This window comes from Astatotilapia calliptera, chromosome 1 (assembly GCF_900246225.1).
Source record: "Astatotilapia calliptera chromosome 1, fAstCal1.2, whole genome shotgun sequence".
Lineage (NCBI taxonomy): Eukaryota > Metazoa > Chordata > Actinopteri > Cichliformes > Cichlidae > Astatotilapia > Astatotilapia calliptera.
In genome coordinates this window covers 1,641,472-1,662,821 of record NC_039302.1, presented here as the reverse complement: position 1 = coordinate 1,662,821, position 21,350 = coordinate 1,641,472, and the positions used below count along the sequence as shown (strand labels likewise).

Sequence of the window (21,350 nt, the reverse complement as noted above, 5' to 3'; positions counted from 1 at the left end):
CACACACACACACAAACTCTCCTTGTGCCGTACGACAACTTTTCTCCGTGCCCCTGGTACACTGCACAGAAAAACCTTGCCACACACAGACACACACACCGCTCGTGCCTATGGTACGACACATTTTCTTCGTGCCCCTGGTACACTGCGCAGAAACACTTTGGCCCCCCCCCCCCCCCCCCCCCCCACACACACACACACACACACACACACACACACACACACACACACACACACACACAGGCAGATTGATTCACAGACTGTGGCTGCAGTACTGGCATCTGTTAGTCCAATAATCACGCAGTTGACATTAGAATTCCACCTTTAATGTTTGCCTTCCTTCACACAACAACTGCAAAGCCCACACACATAACTTGTCCTTGAGTCTGTTTGTCCTCCACCTCAGCCGCCTGAATCTCCAGTTTACAATCACAGGTTAACATAATGTGCAAATCTGTGAACTGTTCTGTTTTTTCTTTCAGAATGGAAGAAGAAATGTTGACCTAGACTTGGCATTCTCCCACAAAAAGAGAGGTAACGACCGACCGCTAATTTGCTCCGCTAATGTTTGGAGAGAGGACAATGGTTGTTATCGTTCATATGTTACTCTTGTCTCTCTGTCTTCTGATTCCTGTACGGATAGTTTATTTGCTTCTTTTGGGGCAGTTGAGCCCCAAACACAAGAGGAACTTCAAGCAAGTAAACGATGGCATGTTTCTTCCTCTTGTTAACTCATAACTCCATGACTGTAATGCCATACCCACACCCTGCCCTCTTTGAGCCTCAACTTTTCATTTTGTAAAGAAAAAAAGAAAGATAAAGAAATCAGGATCACATAAACGTCTCCATTCAGGCCATTCTTCTGCTTGCACTGTTACTTTGCACTATGATGGCTCATTCCTCGTGAAGAGTGTAATCTGTTACTTTGAAGAATTTTCATGGAACTTTCTGGGTTGCACTTTTGAAGAAGTCATCAGTGCTGATACTTTGACTGAGTTGTTGTGTGGACGCGCTAGCCTGTTTCCCATTCCACTTCTCAGCCGCAGAATTCTTCCTCAGTGTGTGTGTTGGATACTCGGTGCATCCATCACAGGCAAACTCATAATGGAGGCTTGCGCCTGCATGTAGACTCGGCATTTGGCCATTTGATGAACTCCGGTCGAGTAATAATGCGCTCCTTTTAAGTGCTTCAAAGCTACTCGGCACATCCCTCAATAGATCCCCTGTGTGCACAAATACAACAAACGGGATCTTCTTCTCCTTCTCAGGCCTCCTTCACAGCTCACCAGACTCCCTGGCTGAGTCCTGGTTTCGGGCCAAGCTGAGCCGTCAGCAGAGTTACAGTTCAACGTATGAAGAGTCAGACCTGGACTTGAGCCGATCGCTGGGCATCCACGCTCTCATCGACAACATGGTCAGCTTCATCAGTGGTGACGTGGGCTTGGCTCCAGCTTTTAAGGAGCCAGAAGAAAGTATGTCCACCAGCCCACAGGCCATTATCCTGGCTATGGAACAGCAGCAGAGCAGAGCAGAGGTGAGCGATTCCTCAGCGAGAAGTCGAACCACATGATGGTTAATCAAAGTCAGCATAGTTGATTTTGTTCTTTTCTTCTATGAAACTTTTTTAATTCATTTGTGGAGGATTTTTATTTTTTGTACGGTTATACCTTTTCAGAACAGAGATGACAGTATTATATACGTTTTCTTTGTCTTCTCAACAAATCAGTTGAAGACCGAAATCTGTAATGCCTGTCTCTCATTTCACTCAGTCTAAAACTGACTGATTCCTACTGACGATATAAAGACTTCGTCAAAAGTTTGGGTTTTTATTTTCTAAAGAAGAACACGTTATCAAATTTAAAAACAATTCAAATTAGTCAGATGATATTTTAAAAATGTCTCTACAGTTTTGCTTAGAGGCCTATCATCAACAGCTGTCAGTCCTCTGGATCAGTTTCCTGGTATGGCTGCTAATCCAAATCAATACATTTAAAAGGCTAATAAATTAGTAGAAAAACCTTTTGCAGTTGTGTTGCACAGCTGGAAACCATGGCACAGCATTATTTAGGTTAGTTTAGTGTCCGAAGCATCAGTCATTTTATTGTTCTCCAGTCATCAGTTGTTCTTCTGAGAAAGGAAGGCTATTGTGAGTAATTGTGCAGAAACTTAAAATCTCTTATCCATATCCCTTTAGGGAGCAGCAAACACTGAGTCTAAAATAGGCAGAAAAAGGAGTGGGAGGCCCGATGCACAACTGTGCAAGAAGACAAACATCTGAGAATGTGTCGTTTAAAACGGAGACACCTCACGGGTTGTAAACTGGCAGCTGCATTAAATAGTACCTGTCAAACACCAGTGTCAGCATCACAGTGGAGGGGTGACTTCATGGTCTGAGACGGGCCGACAAAAAGAAAAGACTGAGCTGGGCAGAACAGAGCACACACACTGGATACAGGAAAACATTATGGAAGCCCGTTTCCGCCACTAAAAAAAAAGGATCCATAACTCAAAATTTTGAGTTAATAACTTGAAATTTCGAGTTAGTGCTGCCAATCAGTAATCTACGTGAATGACGTCATTTCCTTGTTACCCAGAAGCTGAAGCCTCAGCTACAAATGCTACAGCTAAGCTACCGGTATTACATCCAGTCGTGAATGCACAGATTGCTGAGTGTTTTCAGCCTGGCTTCACAAATGATGAAATCCCTGTTATTAGCTGAATCACATGGTGTTACTATCAGCAAACGTACTCGCGAAAGCGCCAATTTGTTGGGATCCGTTTTTGTGTGCGCGTTCCTCTGCGCCATAAGCTTCCGGGTAACAAGAAAGCGACCTCATTCACGTATATTTTTGATTGGCAGAGCTAACTCGAAATTTCGAGTTATGGATACTAGCTGTTTTGTTTTTATTTAGTGGCGGAAACGGGCTTCCAGTGAAAACATTTTACCCAGTAAACAGTCAAACTGCAGCTTGAAGGAAGACTCCATCCATGTACCTTGAAAAATTGACATCTACAATACCATGATTTTTGCACTTAAGAAATATTAAAACTATAGTTCTGCACCACACGTCTCAGGAGTTGGTCTTCAGACTTTGTTTGGACAAATCTGTGTTTCTCACAAATTTGGAATCTATTTGTAGCGAAAGGGGGAATTTGTGCAAGTCATATAGAGCATGTGCAGTAGTGGTTTGGTGCCTTCCAGGTTTGAAGAGTGGTTTGCATGTTTTTAGTAGATAAAACATGGTTTTGAAAGGACTTATTGGGCTTATAGAATTCTATGAGGAAACAGCCCTCGGCCATGACCTCAGTAAACACTATGCTATGAACAAGCACGTTGTTTAACATTTGTGCTCAATGGATCCATTCTGGATTCAGTCTCTTGCCTAACATGCTAGAGCAGTGTTTCCCAACCATTTGGAGCCACGGCACATATTTCACATTAAAAAAATCACACGGCACACCATTAAACAACAATGTCACAAAAAGCATATTGATCATTTTCCCCTGAGCACCATGCGTAGCGAAACTGGCTCGGTTTGTCACCAGTAGACCTTTTGTGCTTTCTTCTGACCACTGCTCATCCTAAGGCCTTCATCTGGGTCAGCATTTTCTCCAGGAACCAGATCAGGCTGACTACTTTTTCTCTTCAGATATTTATCTATTGCTATTACGTGACTATTATGTAATTTCTTCTTCGTCTTCTCCTGTTTTACTGGCATTTGGCAACCCATTTAATTAGAGCAGGTAGTTGTACTCTCCTCTAGTGGAAGACAATGTAATTGTTCTGGCCGTTACTCACACCGATCGCTTCGAGTAATAATCAGGTGGAACGGCACACCTATGTGTCGCAGCACAGTGGTTGGGAAACGCTGCTCTAGAGTAGCCGGGAATTGATCCACCGACCTCCCAGTTGCTCTACCTCCTGGCTTGCCGTACCCACTCAAACACAGCTTCCTTGTAAAGACTTATTTAGGCTATACTTATTGGCTAAAAACATCTACAGCTCCAGGCCTAGTAACAGGGCTTCACAAACCAGTGTTACTGATGCTAATTACGTCTATCTTATCAGTCAGTATTCAGAATATTCATTTGAGTGTTGGATGTGTTCTGTGTCCAGCTGCGTTTGGAAGCACTCCACCAGATCGTGGTGTTGATCTCAGGCATGGAAGAGAAGGGCAGCCAACTGAACAATGCAGATCGATCCAGCGCAGTCTTCCAGTCCTCTTCACTGCTCACCTCTGTCAGGTTGCAGTTCCTGGCTGGCTGTTTTGGCCTTGGCACTGTGGGAACTGGAGTGCTGAAGAGAGAGAACGTGCAGCTGCATCATTACCAGGTATGGCTCTCATCACAGGATGAAGAATACCTCGAATTGGGAGTGTCTGGACAATTTGTGAGATGATAGGCATTATCTGTTATCTCATAGATTTGCATCTTAATGTCTTTACAGGATATTTGGCGTGTTAAAAAATTCAAGTACGTAATAGGTGTCACAGTAGTAACGTAGCGGGCCAGCCAATGAAATGATTCAACTTTGCTGTCCTTTCTTGATGGCAACATAGATCCAGGTTTGCAAAAGTAATTATTGTTAATAACGATCATCATCAAAATACATCACTGGTTCATTTGGGTGTTGGAACCACCAGGAAGTCCCGCTCGCTCTGCTAATGCTCAGAATGTGGTTCTGATCTGCAGGGTTATCTGTTCGGGGTTTGAGTTTGTCCCTTTGTTTGCTCTGCGTTCCTCCAGGCACTGTGTGGATTTCTGGTGTTTTAAAAACACAATGTATCAGCTGACATCATTGACAAACTGATTTCACTAAAATTTGTTATATGAAGCTATTTATGAGTTCTTACTAAAACAAACGTGACAATGACGTTTTTTAATCTTGTTTTCTCTTCATAACAAGTTGCCTCTGTCGTGTGTCTTATTTACGTTTTTACATTTTCATTTACTGGCCAGTATAAATGCAGATACCAATGTATTGACAAAAACCTAATATTGACCAGTATGTCAGTCAATATTATACTAATATATTAATTATTAAAATATTATTAATTAAGCCCAAATTGAAGAATTGACTCTTCTGGAGTTGATATTAATTACCTCCACAGCAATGCAACTCCAAAAGTGACCAGACAAAATCTAGCATTCAGTTGTGGCACATAAACACATAAACTGAAGGACGTGGAGAAATAGCAGCCTGAGCCTTTCTATAGCACCATATCTAAGGACTGATTTAGGGTGACCTGATCCAGCCATGCCTACAAGTTTGATCAAAAATAGAGAGGGTGTCTGTCTCAAGAGACCAGCCACATACTTTTCATTTAAAGATCACTAATACTTTTAAACTATATATTTTTAAGATCACTTTTAAACTATATATGACCATTTAATATTTGTACATGGATACTTCATCATCTGCTGAGCTGAGGTCAGGGCTCTAACACACGAAACTCCATAAACTCACTTATTTATTCACAACATTGTTGCAGTTGCTCTTTGTCTGCTGATTAGACATGCAACCATCTTGCCTCTGGACAGCTGACAATTAGCATGCCTCTACGCTAACAGTATGCCAGCTAACGTTAGGCTCAAGGCCTAAAAGTCACATTTTGTTTCTGATGAAGAGTCTGATTGTATTCTCACATTGTATGAGGATTTATTTACCGAGCGTTTGAGTCCAACAATGCTAAATCACCTTCAAATTCAGTTTCAATACCATCAGTTAACAGCAGCTAACAGTGGTAAAAACAGCAGCGGTTACCAGCAGAAAAGTTTAGGATATCCTAAACTCACTTTAGTAATGCTGTCATTGGATAGAAGTGAATTCATTGACTCGTCCACTCATATAAGACACATATTGACGGGTGAGTGGTAGTGGTGAGATTTCCTTCTGTTCTTATTTTTTTTATATAAAATATTTCAGGGATTAAGTTCTGTACACTGGCACATAAACTCAGAGTGGTCTGCCTGCAGTACAAAAGGAGTTTACCGGTTCATTGTGATGCGCTGTATCCTCAATATAGGATCTCTGTATTTGTTTGACAGGAAGAGGTGCATCAGTATTTTCACCTTCAGTGTATGTGTAAAGGACTGACTGATTTGTTGTTTTGAACTCTGTCTTTGTGTGGCTGTGCGTTTGTTTTTGACAGGATGGTGTAAAAGCAGCAAAGAGGAGCCTCCAAATGGAAATCCAGACGGCTGTCCATAAGATTTACCAGCAACTGTCTGTCACACTGGAAAGAGCACTTCAGGCAAACAAGCACCACATAGGTAATCCAGAGTGCTGCTGTATAGAACTGAGGAGTGTTCACAGCTGTACTGCTTACATTTATGAAAGCTTATTAGAACTTTCAGGCGATAGCTTCACCTGCAGGTAGATGTGAAGTTATGTCTCCAATCGTGTTTTGAAAAGAGAACTTAACGGCCTTACTCTAAACCTCTAAAACACAAGGCCCAGCCTGTGAGCTTCTATTTGACCCCTTTCTTTGATCTTTTCATTTGTCACCGTAGAAGCTCAGCAGCGCCTCCTGCTGGTGACTGTGTTTGCATTGAGCGTTCGCTACCAGCCAGTGGATGTGTCTCTGGCCATCTCCAGTGGGCTGCTCAATGTGCTGTCCCAGCTCTGCGGGACGGAGACCATGCTGGGGCAGCCCCTCCAGCTCCTGCAAAAACCTGGCGTGTCTCAGCTCAGCACTGCCCTGAAGGTGGCCTCCACACGGCTGCTGCAAATACTCGCCATCAGCACGGGGTAAGCGCTCAACAAGGTGCAGTAGAGGAATTGGTAAATCAGAAGCAGTGCAACACCAGTGTCTTTCCTTGTGTTTGCAGAACATATGCAGACAAATTGAGTCCCAAGGTTGTCCAGTCACTGCTGGACCTGCTTTGCAGTCAGCTGAAAAACCTGTTATCTCAGGCAGGAGTTAGTCTCCTTCATGCTGGAAAAGAGCAGGAAGATGGCAAACATGAGGACAGCGCCGACTCTGAAAGGAAAGACTTCAGAGGTGAAACTCGCGTTTGTTGTCATTACATCTCTGTGTTGGTTAAAGCTTGTTTATTTTCTTTAAATCTTGAGATGTATAAGTCATTGACTTAGCAACACTCACATGAGTGATGCACTTTTGCATGAGGTTTAGATGATGTGGTGTGAACAGTATTTGCTTCAAAGAAAGTCCGTTTTTGTGTTTGTATAAGTGCAACCTGTTATTATACTTATTGCAATTTTGTTGATTTTCAGCGTTGCTGCGCAAACAGCATACAGCCGAACTGCACCTCGGTGACTTCTTGGTCTTCCTAAGGAGGGTGGTGTCCTCCAAGGCCATCCAGTCCAAGATGGCATCCCCCAAATGGACTGAGGTGCTGCTGAACATTGCAGCGCAGAAGTGCTGCTCAGGTACGAGAAGCTACTATCGTGTATGGTGCTTTCTCAAATATAAACATAAGTGAAAATGACGTTTCCTCTGGTTATTAAATGTAGGTGTTCCTCTGGTGGGAAACTTGAGAACTCGGCTCCTGGCTCTTCATGTTTTGGAGGCTGTCCTGCCTGCCTGCGAGGCTAGCATGGAAGATGACCAAATGACACAGGTGCTAATAGTTTCTCTGTGCAAGTCCTCAGTTTGCCCTACATGACTGTCGTCAGTCCGCCAGCTTTAATATTTTCTTGTCCTCTAGGTCATTGAACGGCTCTTCTCCCTGCTGTCTGACTGCATGTGGGAAGGTCCCATTGCTCAAACCAAACACTCGATCCAGATTAAAGAAAAAGTTCAGGAGCTTAAACTACAGGTGTGCAGGATCACCTAGCTGTGGATGTATCTTTATCTTTATTTGTTTATGTAGCTGACAGCTGCTTGAATTCACAGGGAGATACAGAGGAGGAAGATGAGAACCTTCCCATTCAGGAAATTTCCTTTGACCCAGAAAAGGCTCAGTGTTGTGTAGTGGAAAACAGTCAGGGGCTGACACACGGCAGCGGGGGTAAAGGCTACGGCCTGGCCTCGACTGGCATCTCCTCTGGATGCTACCAGTGGAAGGTACAGTATTTTTCTCATTGGCTCATTATTACTTGGAGGCAGTGTTGGGAAGGTTACTTTTAAAATGTATTCCACTACAGATTACAGATTACATGCCCCAAAATGTATTTTGTAACGTATTCCATTACGTTACTCAATGAGAGTAATGTATTCTGAATACTTTGGATTACTTAATATATTATCATGCTTTTTACAACTACATGAATGCACTACTGCTGTGATTTATTACTATTACTGAAGGCTACTCTCCACACCAACACCAACTACCGTATTTCCCGGACTACAGAGCGCACCTGAATATTAGCCGCACAAGCTAAAAGCAGGGGAAAATCCTGTTTTGTACATACATTAGCCGCACCTGACTAAAAGCCGCAGGTGTTTCAATGTTGACTTATCATATGTAAGAGAATATGCACAAATCGAATTGTCAGGAAAGAGATGGCTGTTTGGAGACACACCACTTTTATTAATATTTTGAAAAACAAGTTATGGGTACATATTTGCATAACCTTTTAAGGTATGTGTACAAGTAGTGGTAATTACAAGTACAAAACATGTGCTGTGCTTCATAAATGAGTAACAAATGTAGTACATAACAATAACCTACAGCACACCAGAAAAATAGATTCAGACTACCTTTTAGGCTCAGGTGCAGTGACACGGCTTTAACAAGAAGAAAAGTCAGTCATTCACCACCATCTTTCTCTTCTTCCTGCGCACTAAAACCACCAAAGTCCTCTCCTCCAGTGTCGGAAACGAACAGGCTCAGGGTGGCTTCATCATCCACTCTCAGCTCCTTTCTTTCGTTGTCACTTTCAAAACCAAAGAAATCCTCATTGTCAGTGTCAGAGTCGAACACCTTCTGAAGAGCCTCCTCTCCATCAGGCAGCAGTCCAGCCCTTCGAAATCCGTTGGTGATCGTGGATGTTTTCACACTTTCCCACGCTGTCAGAATCCAGTGGTGGAGTTGGGCATAACTTGCTTTTTGCAAGTTTATCGCCGCTCATCATCCACGCCTCCAGCTGAACGCGTAGTGCTACTTTGAAGTTTGTTTTTCGCGCTACTTCGTACGGCACTACGTTGCCTGGCGGATGGACATGTGACTAACATACCACTCTTGAACTCCGATCCTTCCGCCAGGCAACGTAGTGCCGTACAACAGCGGAACAAACAAAACAAATCCGCTCATGGACAATCCATAGAAAAGCCGCACCTGACTAAAAGCCGCAGGGTTCAAAGCTTGTGCAAAAAGTAGCGGCTTATAGCCCGACAATTACGGTAGATGTTTAAACCTTAATATAAATGAGTAACAGTAGGTGGACATTAGGTAAGGCTGCACTTTTTGCAGCGATCTCATATAGAAAACTATTCCTCGCGTATATAAAACAGGTCCGCGGCTCCAAACCGTAGTAAAGGGACCTCTGGCTGATACGTCGGGTTCGTGTCGGGCTCGTAGCTGAAAACTAGCTTTACTTTGTTGTCTGGGTCAACTTTGCTAGTGGGAGACAGAGAGAGGCGTTGAAAGGCTGCTGCAACTGAACTTATTGTTTCGGAGGAAAACACGAACACAGTGTGCAGTCGAGTCTTAACAGCTTACTTACAGCTGGGCTCGTCAGGCTCTCTTCTTGGCTGCAGTGGTTATTATTATATTTACATGCTTCCAGCTCCCGTTTCTGCTCGGTGACAGCTCGTACTTTTCCTTTTTCTCCCTCCTCGCGCTCACAGACACATAACGTGTATGGCAGTGCATTCTCCCTGCAGCACGGACTACACTGCCCATCAGGCTGCATGCTTTAGGGCGATGCCTGTAACACTCTCTTATTGCCTTCATATTTAATCATTTATTGAACAATAATTTTTAAAAACATTTCTTCACGTCATTATGCGGCCGCAAGTAGAGGTGACATGGGCAGTGAGATCGAGACACAGGAATTAGATCCTCTTATTGCGTGTTTGTTTGGGTTTCCACCGGCGTGGAATCACCAAAAACAGAGAGGCCATAGCCTAACATATGAAACAGGAAGAGACCGCCGTGTAATCCACTTATTTCAATAAAGTAACTGTTTGTGTAAACTGTGTGTCACAGAAATAAAACGCTGCAGGGAAGCTAGCGTGTGAAGAACTGGTCGAGCTGTTCGTCTTGCTTCGTTAACGGGAATAAGTCTCTGAACCAGCGGGTCTGCTGAGGCGCAGACCCAACACTCCCCAACACTGGTTGGAGAACACTCAAAAAAGAAGATTAATATTGTTTTTAGTCAATTTTTCTGCTCGATTTCCTTATATAATAATAAAGCATAGTTTTGTTTTTAAATATCAGTAACACAGAGGTGGGAGAGGTGGCCTTTGTTTTTATTTTGCTCCCTACGTGTTTCAGAGTTTGTTTGTTGTCACCCGTAGTTCTACATTGTGAAGGAGAATCGAGGCAACGAGGGGACATGCGTGGGTGTGTCACGATGGCCCGTGCACGACTTCAACCATCGCACCACATCGGATATGTGGCTGTACCGAGCGTATAGCGGAAACCTCTATCATAACGGGGAGCAAACGCTGACGCTTAGCAGCTTTACTCAGGGAGATTTCATCACCTGCGTTCTGGATATGGAAGCAAGAACGGTCTCCTTTGGCAAGAACGGAGAGGTGAGGGGTGAAAAAGGAGAGCAGTCAGTTATTCGTGCAAGTGAAAAGACTTTAGTTAGACTCCTGTTAGAAATCAATAGTTCTTTCTCTAACTATCAACGTTTGATTCCAAAGGAGCCCAAGTTGGCCTTTGAGGACGTGGATGCCACGGAGCTCTATCCCTGTGTGATGTTCTACAGCAGTAATCCAGGAGAGAAGGTAGGTGGCTGGACTGAGTCCGTCCTTTTGAACATTCACTCTTTGAGGCTGAGTGTTGAATTAATTAATGGAAATATTCATTTAAGATATCTGTGAAGTCATTTCACATGTTGTAATGTGTGTTTTCATCTTCACTATAAAAAGTAATTAAACAGTAAATAAACAGTTTTAAAGTCGTTAGATCTTTTTATCGTGCAGTGCAAAACTAATGTGACACATGACGCTGTTTCATGTGCCTGCATGTAGGCTAATATTGTCCACCAATCACAAGTAATTAGCACATTTCATCGACATGAAATGAAATCTTGTATTGATGAGGTCTGTCAGCTTTGGATCTTTGCGAGAGACCCAAAAAGAGAATTGTTGATTTGCGAATAGTCAAATTTACATTATGGATTTTTGACTACTCAGACACTTGTTTGTATCTACATTCATCTAACAACCGTTGATTAAACACTTAAAACACCTGAAATCACCTCAAAGAATCTGTTTCTGAGTATATGTTAGTTACTGTATATGTTTTGTCTTTATCTTCGGTCTCTAGGTTAAGATATGTGACATGCAAATGAGGGGAACACCGCGAGACCTCTTACCTGGGGATCCTGTCTGCAGCCCTGTGGCCACAGTGCTGGCTGAAGCCACCATACAGCTGATCCGCATCCTACATCGCACTGACCACTGGACCCCTCGCATAAACAAGACTATGACTGAACGACTTCACAAAATCAAACTGTGCTTTAGAGAGTCAGCTGGCGCTTCTGGCGGCGGCCTAGGACAGAGGCTGAAAAAGAGCCGCTCGGTGCAGAGCCGCGAGGAGCACGACACTCAGAGAGAAAGCCAGGAGACGCCCACACGGACAGATGAGGAGAAAGGTCGCCACGGACGGCAGCACGGCTTGGGGGAACTGTCAGAGCACCACTTGAGAACCCTCTGCACAGAGGTGTGGCCTGTCCTGGCAGTGATCGGGGGGGCGGACGCAGGACTTCGGGTCGGAGGCAGATGTGTGCACAAACAGACCGGGAGGCATGCTACTCTGCTGGGTGTGACGAAGGAAGGCAGTACCTCAGCTAAGGTGCAGTGGGATGAAGCCGAGGTCACTATCAGGTATCGAATGAAAAGTTTTCTGCTGTTTACTGGCTTATTCTTATTAAATGTAAAGCATATATGTTTAGGACATACTAAAGACGTAAGACAAAGTGCTGAGTGACTTCTACCCCCTAGGACCTGCGTCCACATATGTGGACATCACATTTTGGGTTGTCTAGACCACAATACTAAATATTGCTCTACAAGGGCCTGATATCCACTTACGAGGACGTTACACTGCCACCGTTCTATCGAAATGCAAAACGAATGCCCTCATATGTGGATATCAGGCGCTTAGAGAGCAAGATTTTACATTCATCAGGTCCCAAACAGCCCAAATAGCAGAAGAAGTTAAGAATGTATGCCATGAAAGAGTTCGGGTCTTAGGAGGTTAAGGCTTAGACTGCAACCGTTGTTCTGTTTCTCTGGAATAATGACTTCAGGGGTTAAAAAAGAGTAACATCACTTTGCACGGCATGTGAAACGAGCTGTCCTCTAGACACGTGTTCGTGTTGCTGAAGAACACGTGTCTACTGGAACGTGTCGACATCACAGATGGAGCTGGATGTGATTTCTGGATGTGTCTTCATGTTTTCTGCCGTGTCCTCCTTTGAAATCATCATGTCACCCTCTGTTTTCCTTTGCTCCGTTTTACTCTTTCACATCTTGACTTCGGCTTTTGACTCATCGTCCATACATTCTTCTGGGATGGTCACGTGTGATACCCACATAATGCACCTTTTTATTTGTCTCGCATGCTGTGCCTTTTCTCTCCTACCCTTTCCCTCACTTTGTGTTTCCTTCCCTTGTCTCTTTTCACTCTCCACTCCCTTCTATTAAAGCTTCCCAACTTTCTGGTCACCTAGTGACACTCCATTGTACAACCTGGACCCGTGCGAGCCTTTGCCCTTTGATGTGGCCCGTTTCCGTGGCCTCACTGCCTCCTTGTTGTTGGACCTCACCTACCTTACCAGCATTCACGAGGATACTACAACAAAGCTCAGCGCCCGACGCCACGAGAAGAAGCACCGCAACACACCCTCTACTGGGCACGAGCCGACCGGCGGCGAGGAGAAAACCGACAGCGAAGGGCACAACCGTAACGACTCAAAAGATAACGTTGGAGCCCCTTCGGCTGCCACAACCTCTGACCTACGAGTGTCCCACAGCCTCGATGAGGTGAAAGCACACGTGGCGCCCAACTCAAAGTCAGAGAGTGAGATCTCCTCTGTGGCTGGGGGCGGGGTAGGTGCGAATGAAACCCTTTTCACTGCTCCTGCTCCTGCTGATGGGAACAGGAAGAAAGGCCATGATCATGGCTGCCGCAGTCACGAGCCCTCTCCTTCCTCCATCACCACTCAGTCAGAGATCCATGCTGTGCAGCTGTCCTACCTCTACCTGGGAGCTATGAAGACCCTCAGCGCGCTGCTGAGCTGCAGCAAGTATGCTGAGCTGCTCCTCATACCAAAGGTAAAGAAGCCTGCCGAGTACGTTTACTTAAGCTGTAGCAGTCCATGCACTTGGTGTGCTGTGCAGTTCATAGGAATTCTTACAGGAAATCTTTGACTTCTACAGAAATGTGAACGTTTCTGGTTGTTTGCACCATGTGTAAAGTATGTTAAGTACATATGTAAATACATTGTCTGAAGTTGGTGAAATCAAAAACAGATCTCAGTTAAATATTACGAGATTTCTAACCACCAGTTCTGTCCTGACCTCCAGGTGTTACCAGAAGCAACCCCCAGTGGGCACAACGCTGATCTGAACACCTGCACCAGTGGAAACCCAGCTGCCACCTCACCAGTATACCAGGACGAGGTGGAGATGCGGGCAGCTCTGCAGTTCCTCATGCGTCACATGGTGAAGCGGGCAGTAATGCGCTCCCCCATCAAGCGAGCCCTGGGACTGGCAGACCTGGAGAGGGCGCAGGCTATGATCTACAAGCTGGTTGTAAATGGGTTGTTGGAGGAGCCTAGTGGTGGGAAAGCAAAGGCTGGTGAGAACATGCAGATAGTTTCAGTTCAGAGTCCAGTTTATAATCAAGCCACATAGAATAAAGCTACAAATGATCATTTTTTTATCTCTTTCACAGGTGTGAGAAGTGAACCTGAAGGTGAGGGGGAAGTTACAGAGGGGGAACAGTTGGCACAAACCCCCGTCACCACCAGTCCGTCAGCTTCCAGCACCACCTCCTTTATGAGCTCCTCACTGGAGGACACTACCACGGCTACCACACCTGTCACTGATACAGAGACCGTCCCTGCCTCGGAGTCTCCAGGAGTCATGCCTCTCAGCCTCCTGAGGTCAGATGGCACATATTGTTATTTAGCTAGTGCTAACGAGTAGCCTTGTTTCCGTGTGGGATTAAAGCCAGATGATTATTTGAATCCACCTGCAGGCAAATGTTCTCCAGTTACCCCACCACCACTCTTGTTCCGACACGTCGAGCCCAGACTCCTCCAGTATCATCCCTACCGACCTCTCCGTCAGACGAGGTTGGCCGCAGACAGAGCCTCACCTCTCCGGACTCCCAGCCCTCCAGACCACAGAACAGAACAGGTACCTGTAAGTATGCCAAACTGCAAGGAGTATTCTTTGGTTGGCCTGTGGAAAGCTTGGACCTTATCCATTATGGAAAAGTTGAAAAAATAGAAAACACAAACAGATATTTTAATATAATTCCGTTTTACTTTTTTCATCTTTTGATACTGTATTCAGCCGCCTGACCCCGATGATGATGATGTCATTGTTGTTTCCTTCAGCCCTGTCGGACCCCAGCAGCAGACTGTCCACGTCTCCCCCTCCACCTGCGATTGCTGTGCCTCTGTTGGAGATGGGCTTCTCCCTGCGCCAGATCACTAAAGCTCTGGAAGCCACTGGTCAGTCTATCTGCAGTAACCAGCCCATTGTTGTCCATTTACAAATACATGAAGTCAGGGTAAAAAGATTATATTCCAGGAATAATCAAGATGTTGACTTATTTTTTCTACCTAAAATCTTGAATGTTCTCAGAATGCTCCCTACCAATTCATCCTGTGTAACAAAGCTTCTGTGCGTCATTACGTGTCTGTGACGTGGCATAACAAGATTTCCCCTACAAATAGTCGACCTGTTATATGTTTTTATCCCAGGTGCTCGAGGAGAGGTAGATGCTCAGAACATCACCGTGCTAGCCATGTGGATGATCGAACATCCAGGAACGGAGGATGAGCACGATGAGCCCCACGCCAGAGGCGGCGGTGTCAGCGGTGAAGCCCCCGACTCGTCCTGTCCTGGTGCCACAGCAATCACTGGAGCCAAGTCTCTGGATAAAAACTCATATCTGTGCTCTCCCAGGGTCATAGCCAGCGCAGACACTTCCGAAGTGGAGGAAGGTTTCAGCGAAAGGTACAACAGGATGCTCATTGCTCGCAGCGTGTTGCATTTTAATTACAACAGTAATTAAGTAGAGTAGTAGTAGGATAAGTAATGTTTAAAAGTTGTGGTTAGAAGTTTACATACACTCATCATGGACATGTATGTCACAGTAACTGCTCTTATTCCAGGCGTCTTTAATGAATTAAAAAAAACTGGGTCCACAAATTTGAATTTATTTGGGATTTTCTCCAATCCACACAGGATCAAACATACATTCAACTGAGTCTTTTAACTAGTAGCCTATTCATTCCTTATTATTGATCATGATTGACAACTGATAGCTTCGCCCTTTCGATATAAAAATGGAAAAGTCCAAGGAACTCCGTGAAGATCTAAGAAATACTGATGGGATTTCTGGCTCTTTTTGGAGAACCGGCTCTTTCGGCTCCCAACCGGCTCTTCGGGTTATTTTGTTGCTTTAATTAATTTATTATTAACAATAATATAAAATTACGCACAAAAGGAAGTACTAATGTAAAAAAAGAAAGTGGTTTTATTTATATATGTTTATATATAAATATATGTGGTGACCCCTAGAGACAAAACACGTACAAACTCCAAAACACATTTCTAGCTTTAACTGAACTTCCAAAGCAGAGCTACTAGATCACTTAAATTACACAATTGAAAGCATATGTGTATGGTTTGTGTATTTATACACAAGCATTCATATATAGTCAAATAATTTAAAATTCATTTACCTGTTACTACCACACACCAAATCCGGTCGTTGGTACTTCCTGGCTTGTGTAGCCACTAAGTAACAAAAGCTCAACACTGCCCCCTAGCATCCTGGAGCACTGCTGTTGTGTTTTGTATGTGTTTTGGAGTTTGTACGTGTTTTGTCTGTAGGGGCCACCGTAACTATACTTTTATTTATTCACGCCACATAAAATGTAATAAATAAATCATATAATAAAAAAACCAACTATTCACATTTCAACTTTTAACTATTTAAATTTTCAGCTTTTTCCTTTTAAACCAATTTAAAGTGAAAAAACACAAAACAGGGCTCGCAAAATCGCTAGCCCGATGTCCCGGAGCTAGTGATATCTCCGGTCGGGCGACCAAAATCTATCTCAGCCCCGCCCGTCGGGTTATCATATAGCCCGACGGGCGAGGCTGAGAAATCGATTCAATTAAATGAACTGTTCTGTGAAGAACAGCGTCAAATATCCAATTATAATTAGGGCTGTGCGATATGACCAAAATCTCATTTATTGTCTCATGTCCCGACAGCGACATGTATCACAAAATTTTACATTTTCTGTAAATTCTGTGAATCTCGAGCAACTCAACTTGCGTGAAGTGTTTCCAGCTGGGCGTCGTGTAGCTGGAGTCGAGTGTTACATAAGTTGAAACGGCCGCAATTTTCTTCGTGAGTACTTATACACGGCCTGTTCTAAGGTTTATTTTTTAGCACCTGACGGCTCTTTTTAGCTTCTCGTCCGTAAACACTCTGCATGCTATTTCACATAATTCAGTTTATTTTGAAAAATCTCGACAGGATCTTCAGCTTTATTTTGAAAGGTTTATGCGGAAAATAATCAAACGGACGGCGGAGCCATGCGATGCTGTTACCGTCGTTGTTGCTAATGACAACGCATAAAAACAGGCGCTTGTCCGTCCGTAGTGTGGTTATATTAAATAGAAGAGAAAGAGAGAACTTTAAGAAATGAATACAGCCACTACAGTGTCCATCAGAACGATGACAAAATATTACCGTAAACAGTTTATTTTGAGACACCACGACAGACGTTTTCATATCATCATCCGATATATATCGTTATATCGAGCAGCCCTAGTTATAATCGTGTCAGAAAGTTGTCTATGGTCACCAAAAGCATCTGGTCTTGCTAAGGCTCATCTAACCAATATTAGTAATGTGTATGTATATATTTGAGGGAGTACGTTTCCTTTTAAACCTGTGTAGATGAGAGAAAATCCAAAGTAATTTCACATTTTTGCACCCAAGTGTTGTTGTTTTTTTTTTAATCATTAAAACTTAGCGTGATATTTATGGCCAAGCTGCTCTAAGTATTTAGAGCTCGCTCACATAGATGCATTTTCTCTTGTTTGAAACTTAAACTCACTGTTTAATTCAACTGACGACAAAAAATGCTGCTGTGTCTGAAGTTAGAGAATGTAGGTCTGTGGTGCTTTTACAACCCTCCCAATTGAGAAATGGAAAGTACTGAGAGTCACCCCAACACAGAACAGAGGTGCCCAGCCTACTTCCCTGACACGAGATGAGATGACGTGTTTATTGAGTGTGTTTCTTTTTCTGCAAAATGTCAGCTACTCTGCGACTATGAATACTCTAAAGTGTGTATACTTTGTCTTCTAGTCCTGAAGGTCTGGAGCAGGACAATGCATCTGCATCCAGCAGTGCCCCACTCAGAGGCCGCTCTGCTGCGGGCAGGAAACACCGCTTTGACCTGGCTGCACGCACACTGCTGGCTCGTGCTGGTGAGAATATTTCACAAGTGTATATCCTACCTTTCTTTACAAGACAGTGAACGTTTATCTTCCGCTCAGAAGCTCATGGGAAACGTTGATTCTTTTGTAGCTGGACTGTACCGCTCAGTGCAGGCCCACCACAGCCAGTCACGTCGGGAGGTCTCGTCCTTACAGCAGCAACAAGACCCAGGTGCACTCTATGACTTCAACCTGGATGAAGAGCTGGAGATGGACCTTGATGAGGAGACCATGGAGGCCATGTTTGGCCAAGACCTCGCTAGTGACACTGACATTCTGGGAATGTGGATCCCGGAGGTACTGGATTGGCCAACATGGGTGTGTGACTTTAGAGCTGCCATCACGGTTCTGCGGTTTCGCTTCATCACTTATTGCGTCGAGTAAACTTCCATGCACGTTGAAATAAACCCATTTGTTTGGTTAAACATTACCCATGAAATCTTCCTGCATTAGGACTTTGCCCCTGAAACTTTAAATCATGCAACTAATGAAATTCATGTTTTGGATAACTCGATCTTTATTCTCAGTACTGATAACTGGCTGCTCATTCATATCTGTCAGAGGTTCAGATTAGATTGCATGAATGTGTATTGTTTCTCTAAAACATCTTCGTGTCTGTTGTACATCAACTCACAGCACGTGTGTGAGACAGACGATCGAGATGAAGTGGTAGTGTGCGAGCTGTGTGAGGCCAACGTGGCCAATTTCAATCAGCACATGAAGAAGAGCCACCCGGGCTGTGGGCGCAGCGCCAACCGGCAAGGCTACCGCAGCAACGGCTCCTACGTGGATGGCTGGTTCGGTGGGGAGTGTGGGAGTGGAAACCCCTACTATCTGCTGTGTGGCGGCTGCAGAGAGAAGTACTTGGCAATCAAAAGCAAAGCCAAAGTCCCCATTGTGGAAAGGTGTGCACTCCTGTGTGTGACAGCCGACAAAGCAACAGGAAGTTGATTAGATTTTTACACTTCTGCAATGAAATGATGTTTTAAATTAGGGGAAAAATCTATTGAAAAGCACGATAATAAAAAATATTTCTGCACTTATTTATATTATATTAGAATCTTTGTGTGATTTTATTTTGTGGTGTGACTTCAGATACAAGGGACAGGCTCCCGACCTTCTGGGAAAGCAAGACAGTGTTTATGAAGGTAACGCACGGTGACTGTGGATGTGATGCGTTGAACTGACACAACAGATTTAGAATTTTCCTTCAATTTTAAACTCTGTTGTCTTTCGGTCTTGCAGAGGATTGGGACATGCTGGACGTCGATGAAGATGAGAAGTTGACAGGGGAGGAGGAGTTTGAGCTTTTGGCTGGCCCTTTGGGTCTGAGCGAGCGCAGGATTGTCCCCGAGGCTGTCCAGTTTCTAGATAGTGACCCGTTGGGAGCCTCTATTGCCATGGTGACGGCAACCAACAGCATGGAGGAGACTTTACTACAGATAGGTTAGAAAACATCAGTAATTACCGTGTAGGGGATGTGTTCCTCTCCTGGGCAGCAAAGCAGTTCAGATCAATGAACCAGCTAAAATAGAACCAACATGTCCTGATATAAGGCCAAACTCTTTCCTTAAAAACTGTGTGGTGACTATGTGGATGATGCTAGGGTGAAGTGCAGGATTTTATTAAAGACAGGTCTGCCGTTAAACACAAAATACTTTGCAGGGATCTAACCTGAGATACGAAGAAAAAAAACACACGAATTCACCATCAGATCAGATGTGAGGTCACAAAAATAACTGTGTCCACACCTTTTAATTTCAGTCTTCACATGAAAGTCGTTTTAATGCCATTAGAGCGTTTCGCCCTGGTACAGTCAAGCAAACTTGGCCCCTTATCTTTATAAGTTGGGTGTTTGTGACTGTAGTGGCAGTAAACTGAGTGTGTGTTTGTGTGTTCAGGCTGTCAGACCTCAGTGGACAAGAGTTCTTCTGGTAGGGTGACCCTCGGTGAGCAGGCAGCAGCCCTACAGAACCCCCATGACCGAGTGATGGCACTGAGGAGGGTGACCGCTGCAGCTCAGGTGCTGCTGGCCAGGACAATGGTGATGAGAGCCTTGTCCCTGCTATCCGTCAGGTAGCCTTTTGTATCTGCTGGAAATACTTTTTTAGCCTAAATAAGGTACACAAGCTTTTTTTAGAATTCAGAAATTCATTATGTTCCTGGGTGGGATTGTCAATAAATATGATATTATGTGAATAATCATGCCGTGAGAGTATTCATAATAACAACAGTACATCTATTTCAACCCTTTGGATGAGGTTGTGTATTCATAGATAAAATATTAATTTAAATATTTATGAATTGTGTTTGACAGGTAAACAGAAACCAGAACAATAAGTTAGTTTTTCTCTCTTCTCTCCTTCCACACATTCAGCGGATCAAGCTGCAGCCTCGCAGCAGGTCTAGAGTCCCTTGGTTTGACTGACATTAGGACTCTAGTCAGGCTGATGTGCCTGGCGGCAGCGGGCCGAGCTGGTCTTTCCACCAGTTCGTCCACAGGCCCAGGCCATGCTGAAAGGCCCCGTGGGGCCACCAAGACGAGCAAACCCATCTCCTGCCTGGCTTACCTCAGCACAGCAGTGGGCTGTCTTGCCTCCAACAGTCCCAATGCTGCCAAGCTGCTAGTTCAGTTGTGCACTCAGGTAAAGTATCATCACCCCAGTATCTCCCTGATGACTGATTTGATTTTCAGCTTAGATATTGAAAACACAGTCACTGGGTGATGAGATTCCCCAAATTTGTTCAGTCCAAAAGGAAAAGATTCCTTGTCAAACATACCATTACATCGAAGTTTTATTCTCTCAAATACCGTATGTGGAAATCTACACATGCAGTAACTGACAACTTGAACAGAACCCCTTTTTATCTTTAGGTACTTTGCTACCAGCAGCCTGTAGCACCTAATTTAATGTGATTTCTTTTATACGAGTCTGCAAAAAATGCCAAAGATGACATAGTTTGACATGGATAAAAAAGTCTCTTTTTTTTATGCTATGCTATGCTATGCTATGCTATATATATATATATATATATATATATATATATATATATATATATATATGCGCTATATGCTATATATATATATATATATATGCTATATGCTATATATATATATATATATATGCTATATGCTATATATATATATATATATATGCTATATGCTATATATATATATATGCTATATGCTATATATATATATATGCTATATGCTATATATATATATATATATATGCTATATGCTATATATATATATATATGCTATATGCTATATATATATATATATATGCTATATGCTATATATATATATATATGCTATATGCTATATGCTATATATATATATATATGCTATATGCTATATGCTATATATATATATATATATATATGCTATATATATATATATGCTATATGCTATATATATATATATATGCTATATGCTATATGCTATATATATATATATATATGCTATATGCTATATATATATATATATATATATGCTATATG

At 43.4% G+C, this 21,350-nt stretch overlaps 1 protein-coding gene across 8 annotated transcripts in view; it reads left to right on the top strand.

Annotated features, from left to right (window-relative positions):
• The window catches only part of herc1 (HECT and RLD domain containing E3 ubiquitin protein ligase family member 1), a 97,509-nt gene that overhangs the window by 46,747 nt on the left and 29,412 nt on the right, over positions 1–21,350 (top strand). For 4 of the 8 annotated variants that reach the window (XM_026187799.1, XM_026187955.1, XM_026188112.1 and 1 more), the window contains exons 25-50: positions 483–534; positions 1,269–1,534; positions 4,118–4,333; positions 6,153–6,273; positions 6,514–6,751; positions 6,832–7,004; positions 7,238–7,393; positions 7,478–7,584; positions 7,672–7,782; positions 7,860–8,030; positions 10,428–10,667; positions 10,782–10,865; positions 11,410–11,969; positions 12,794–13,421; positions 13,674–13,947; positions 14,044–14,254; positions 14,350–14,516; positions 14,714–14,830; positions 15,083–15,338; positions 17,716–17,837; positions 17,938–18,164; positions 18,483–18,751; positions 18,942–18,994; positions 19,092–19,292; positions 19,748–19,922; positions 20,224–20,491. In XM_026187799.1, coding sequence (XP_026043584.1) covers positions 483–534; positions 1,269–1,534; positions 4,118–4,333; positions 6,153–6,273; positions 6,514–6,751; positions 6,832–7,004; positions 7,238–7,393; positions 7,478–7,584; positions 7,672–7,782; positions 7,860–8,030; positions 10,428–10,667; positions 10,782–10,865; positions 11,410–11,969; positions 12,794–13,421; positions 13,674–13,947; positions 14,044–14,254; positions 14,350–14,516; positions 14,714–14,830; positions 15,083–15,338; positions 17,716–17,837; positions 17,938–18,164; positions 18,483–18,751; positions 18,942–18,994; positions 19,092–19,292; positions 19,748–19,922; positions 20,224–20,491 — 5,463 coding nt within the window. The remainder of the gene's footprint in view (positions 1–482; positions 535–1,268; positions 1,535–4,117; positions 4,334–6,152; positions 6,274–6,513; positions 6,752–6,831; positions 7,005–7,237; positions 7,394–7,477; positions 7,585–7,671; positions 7,783–7,859; positions 8,031–10,427; positions 10,668–10,781; positions 10,866–11,409; positions 11,970–12,793; positions 13,422–13,673; positions 13,948–14,043; positions 14,255–14,349; positions 14,517–14,713; positions 14,831–15,082; positions 15,339–17,715; positions 17,838–17,937; positions 18,165–18,482; positions 18,752–18,941; positions 18,995–19,091; positions 19,293–19,747; positions 19,923–20,223; positions 20,492–21,350) is intronic. The other 4 variants (XM_026188193.1, XM_026187725.1, XM_026188029.1 and 1 more) reach the window with 3 other exon arrangements.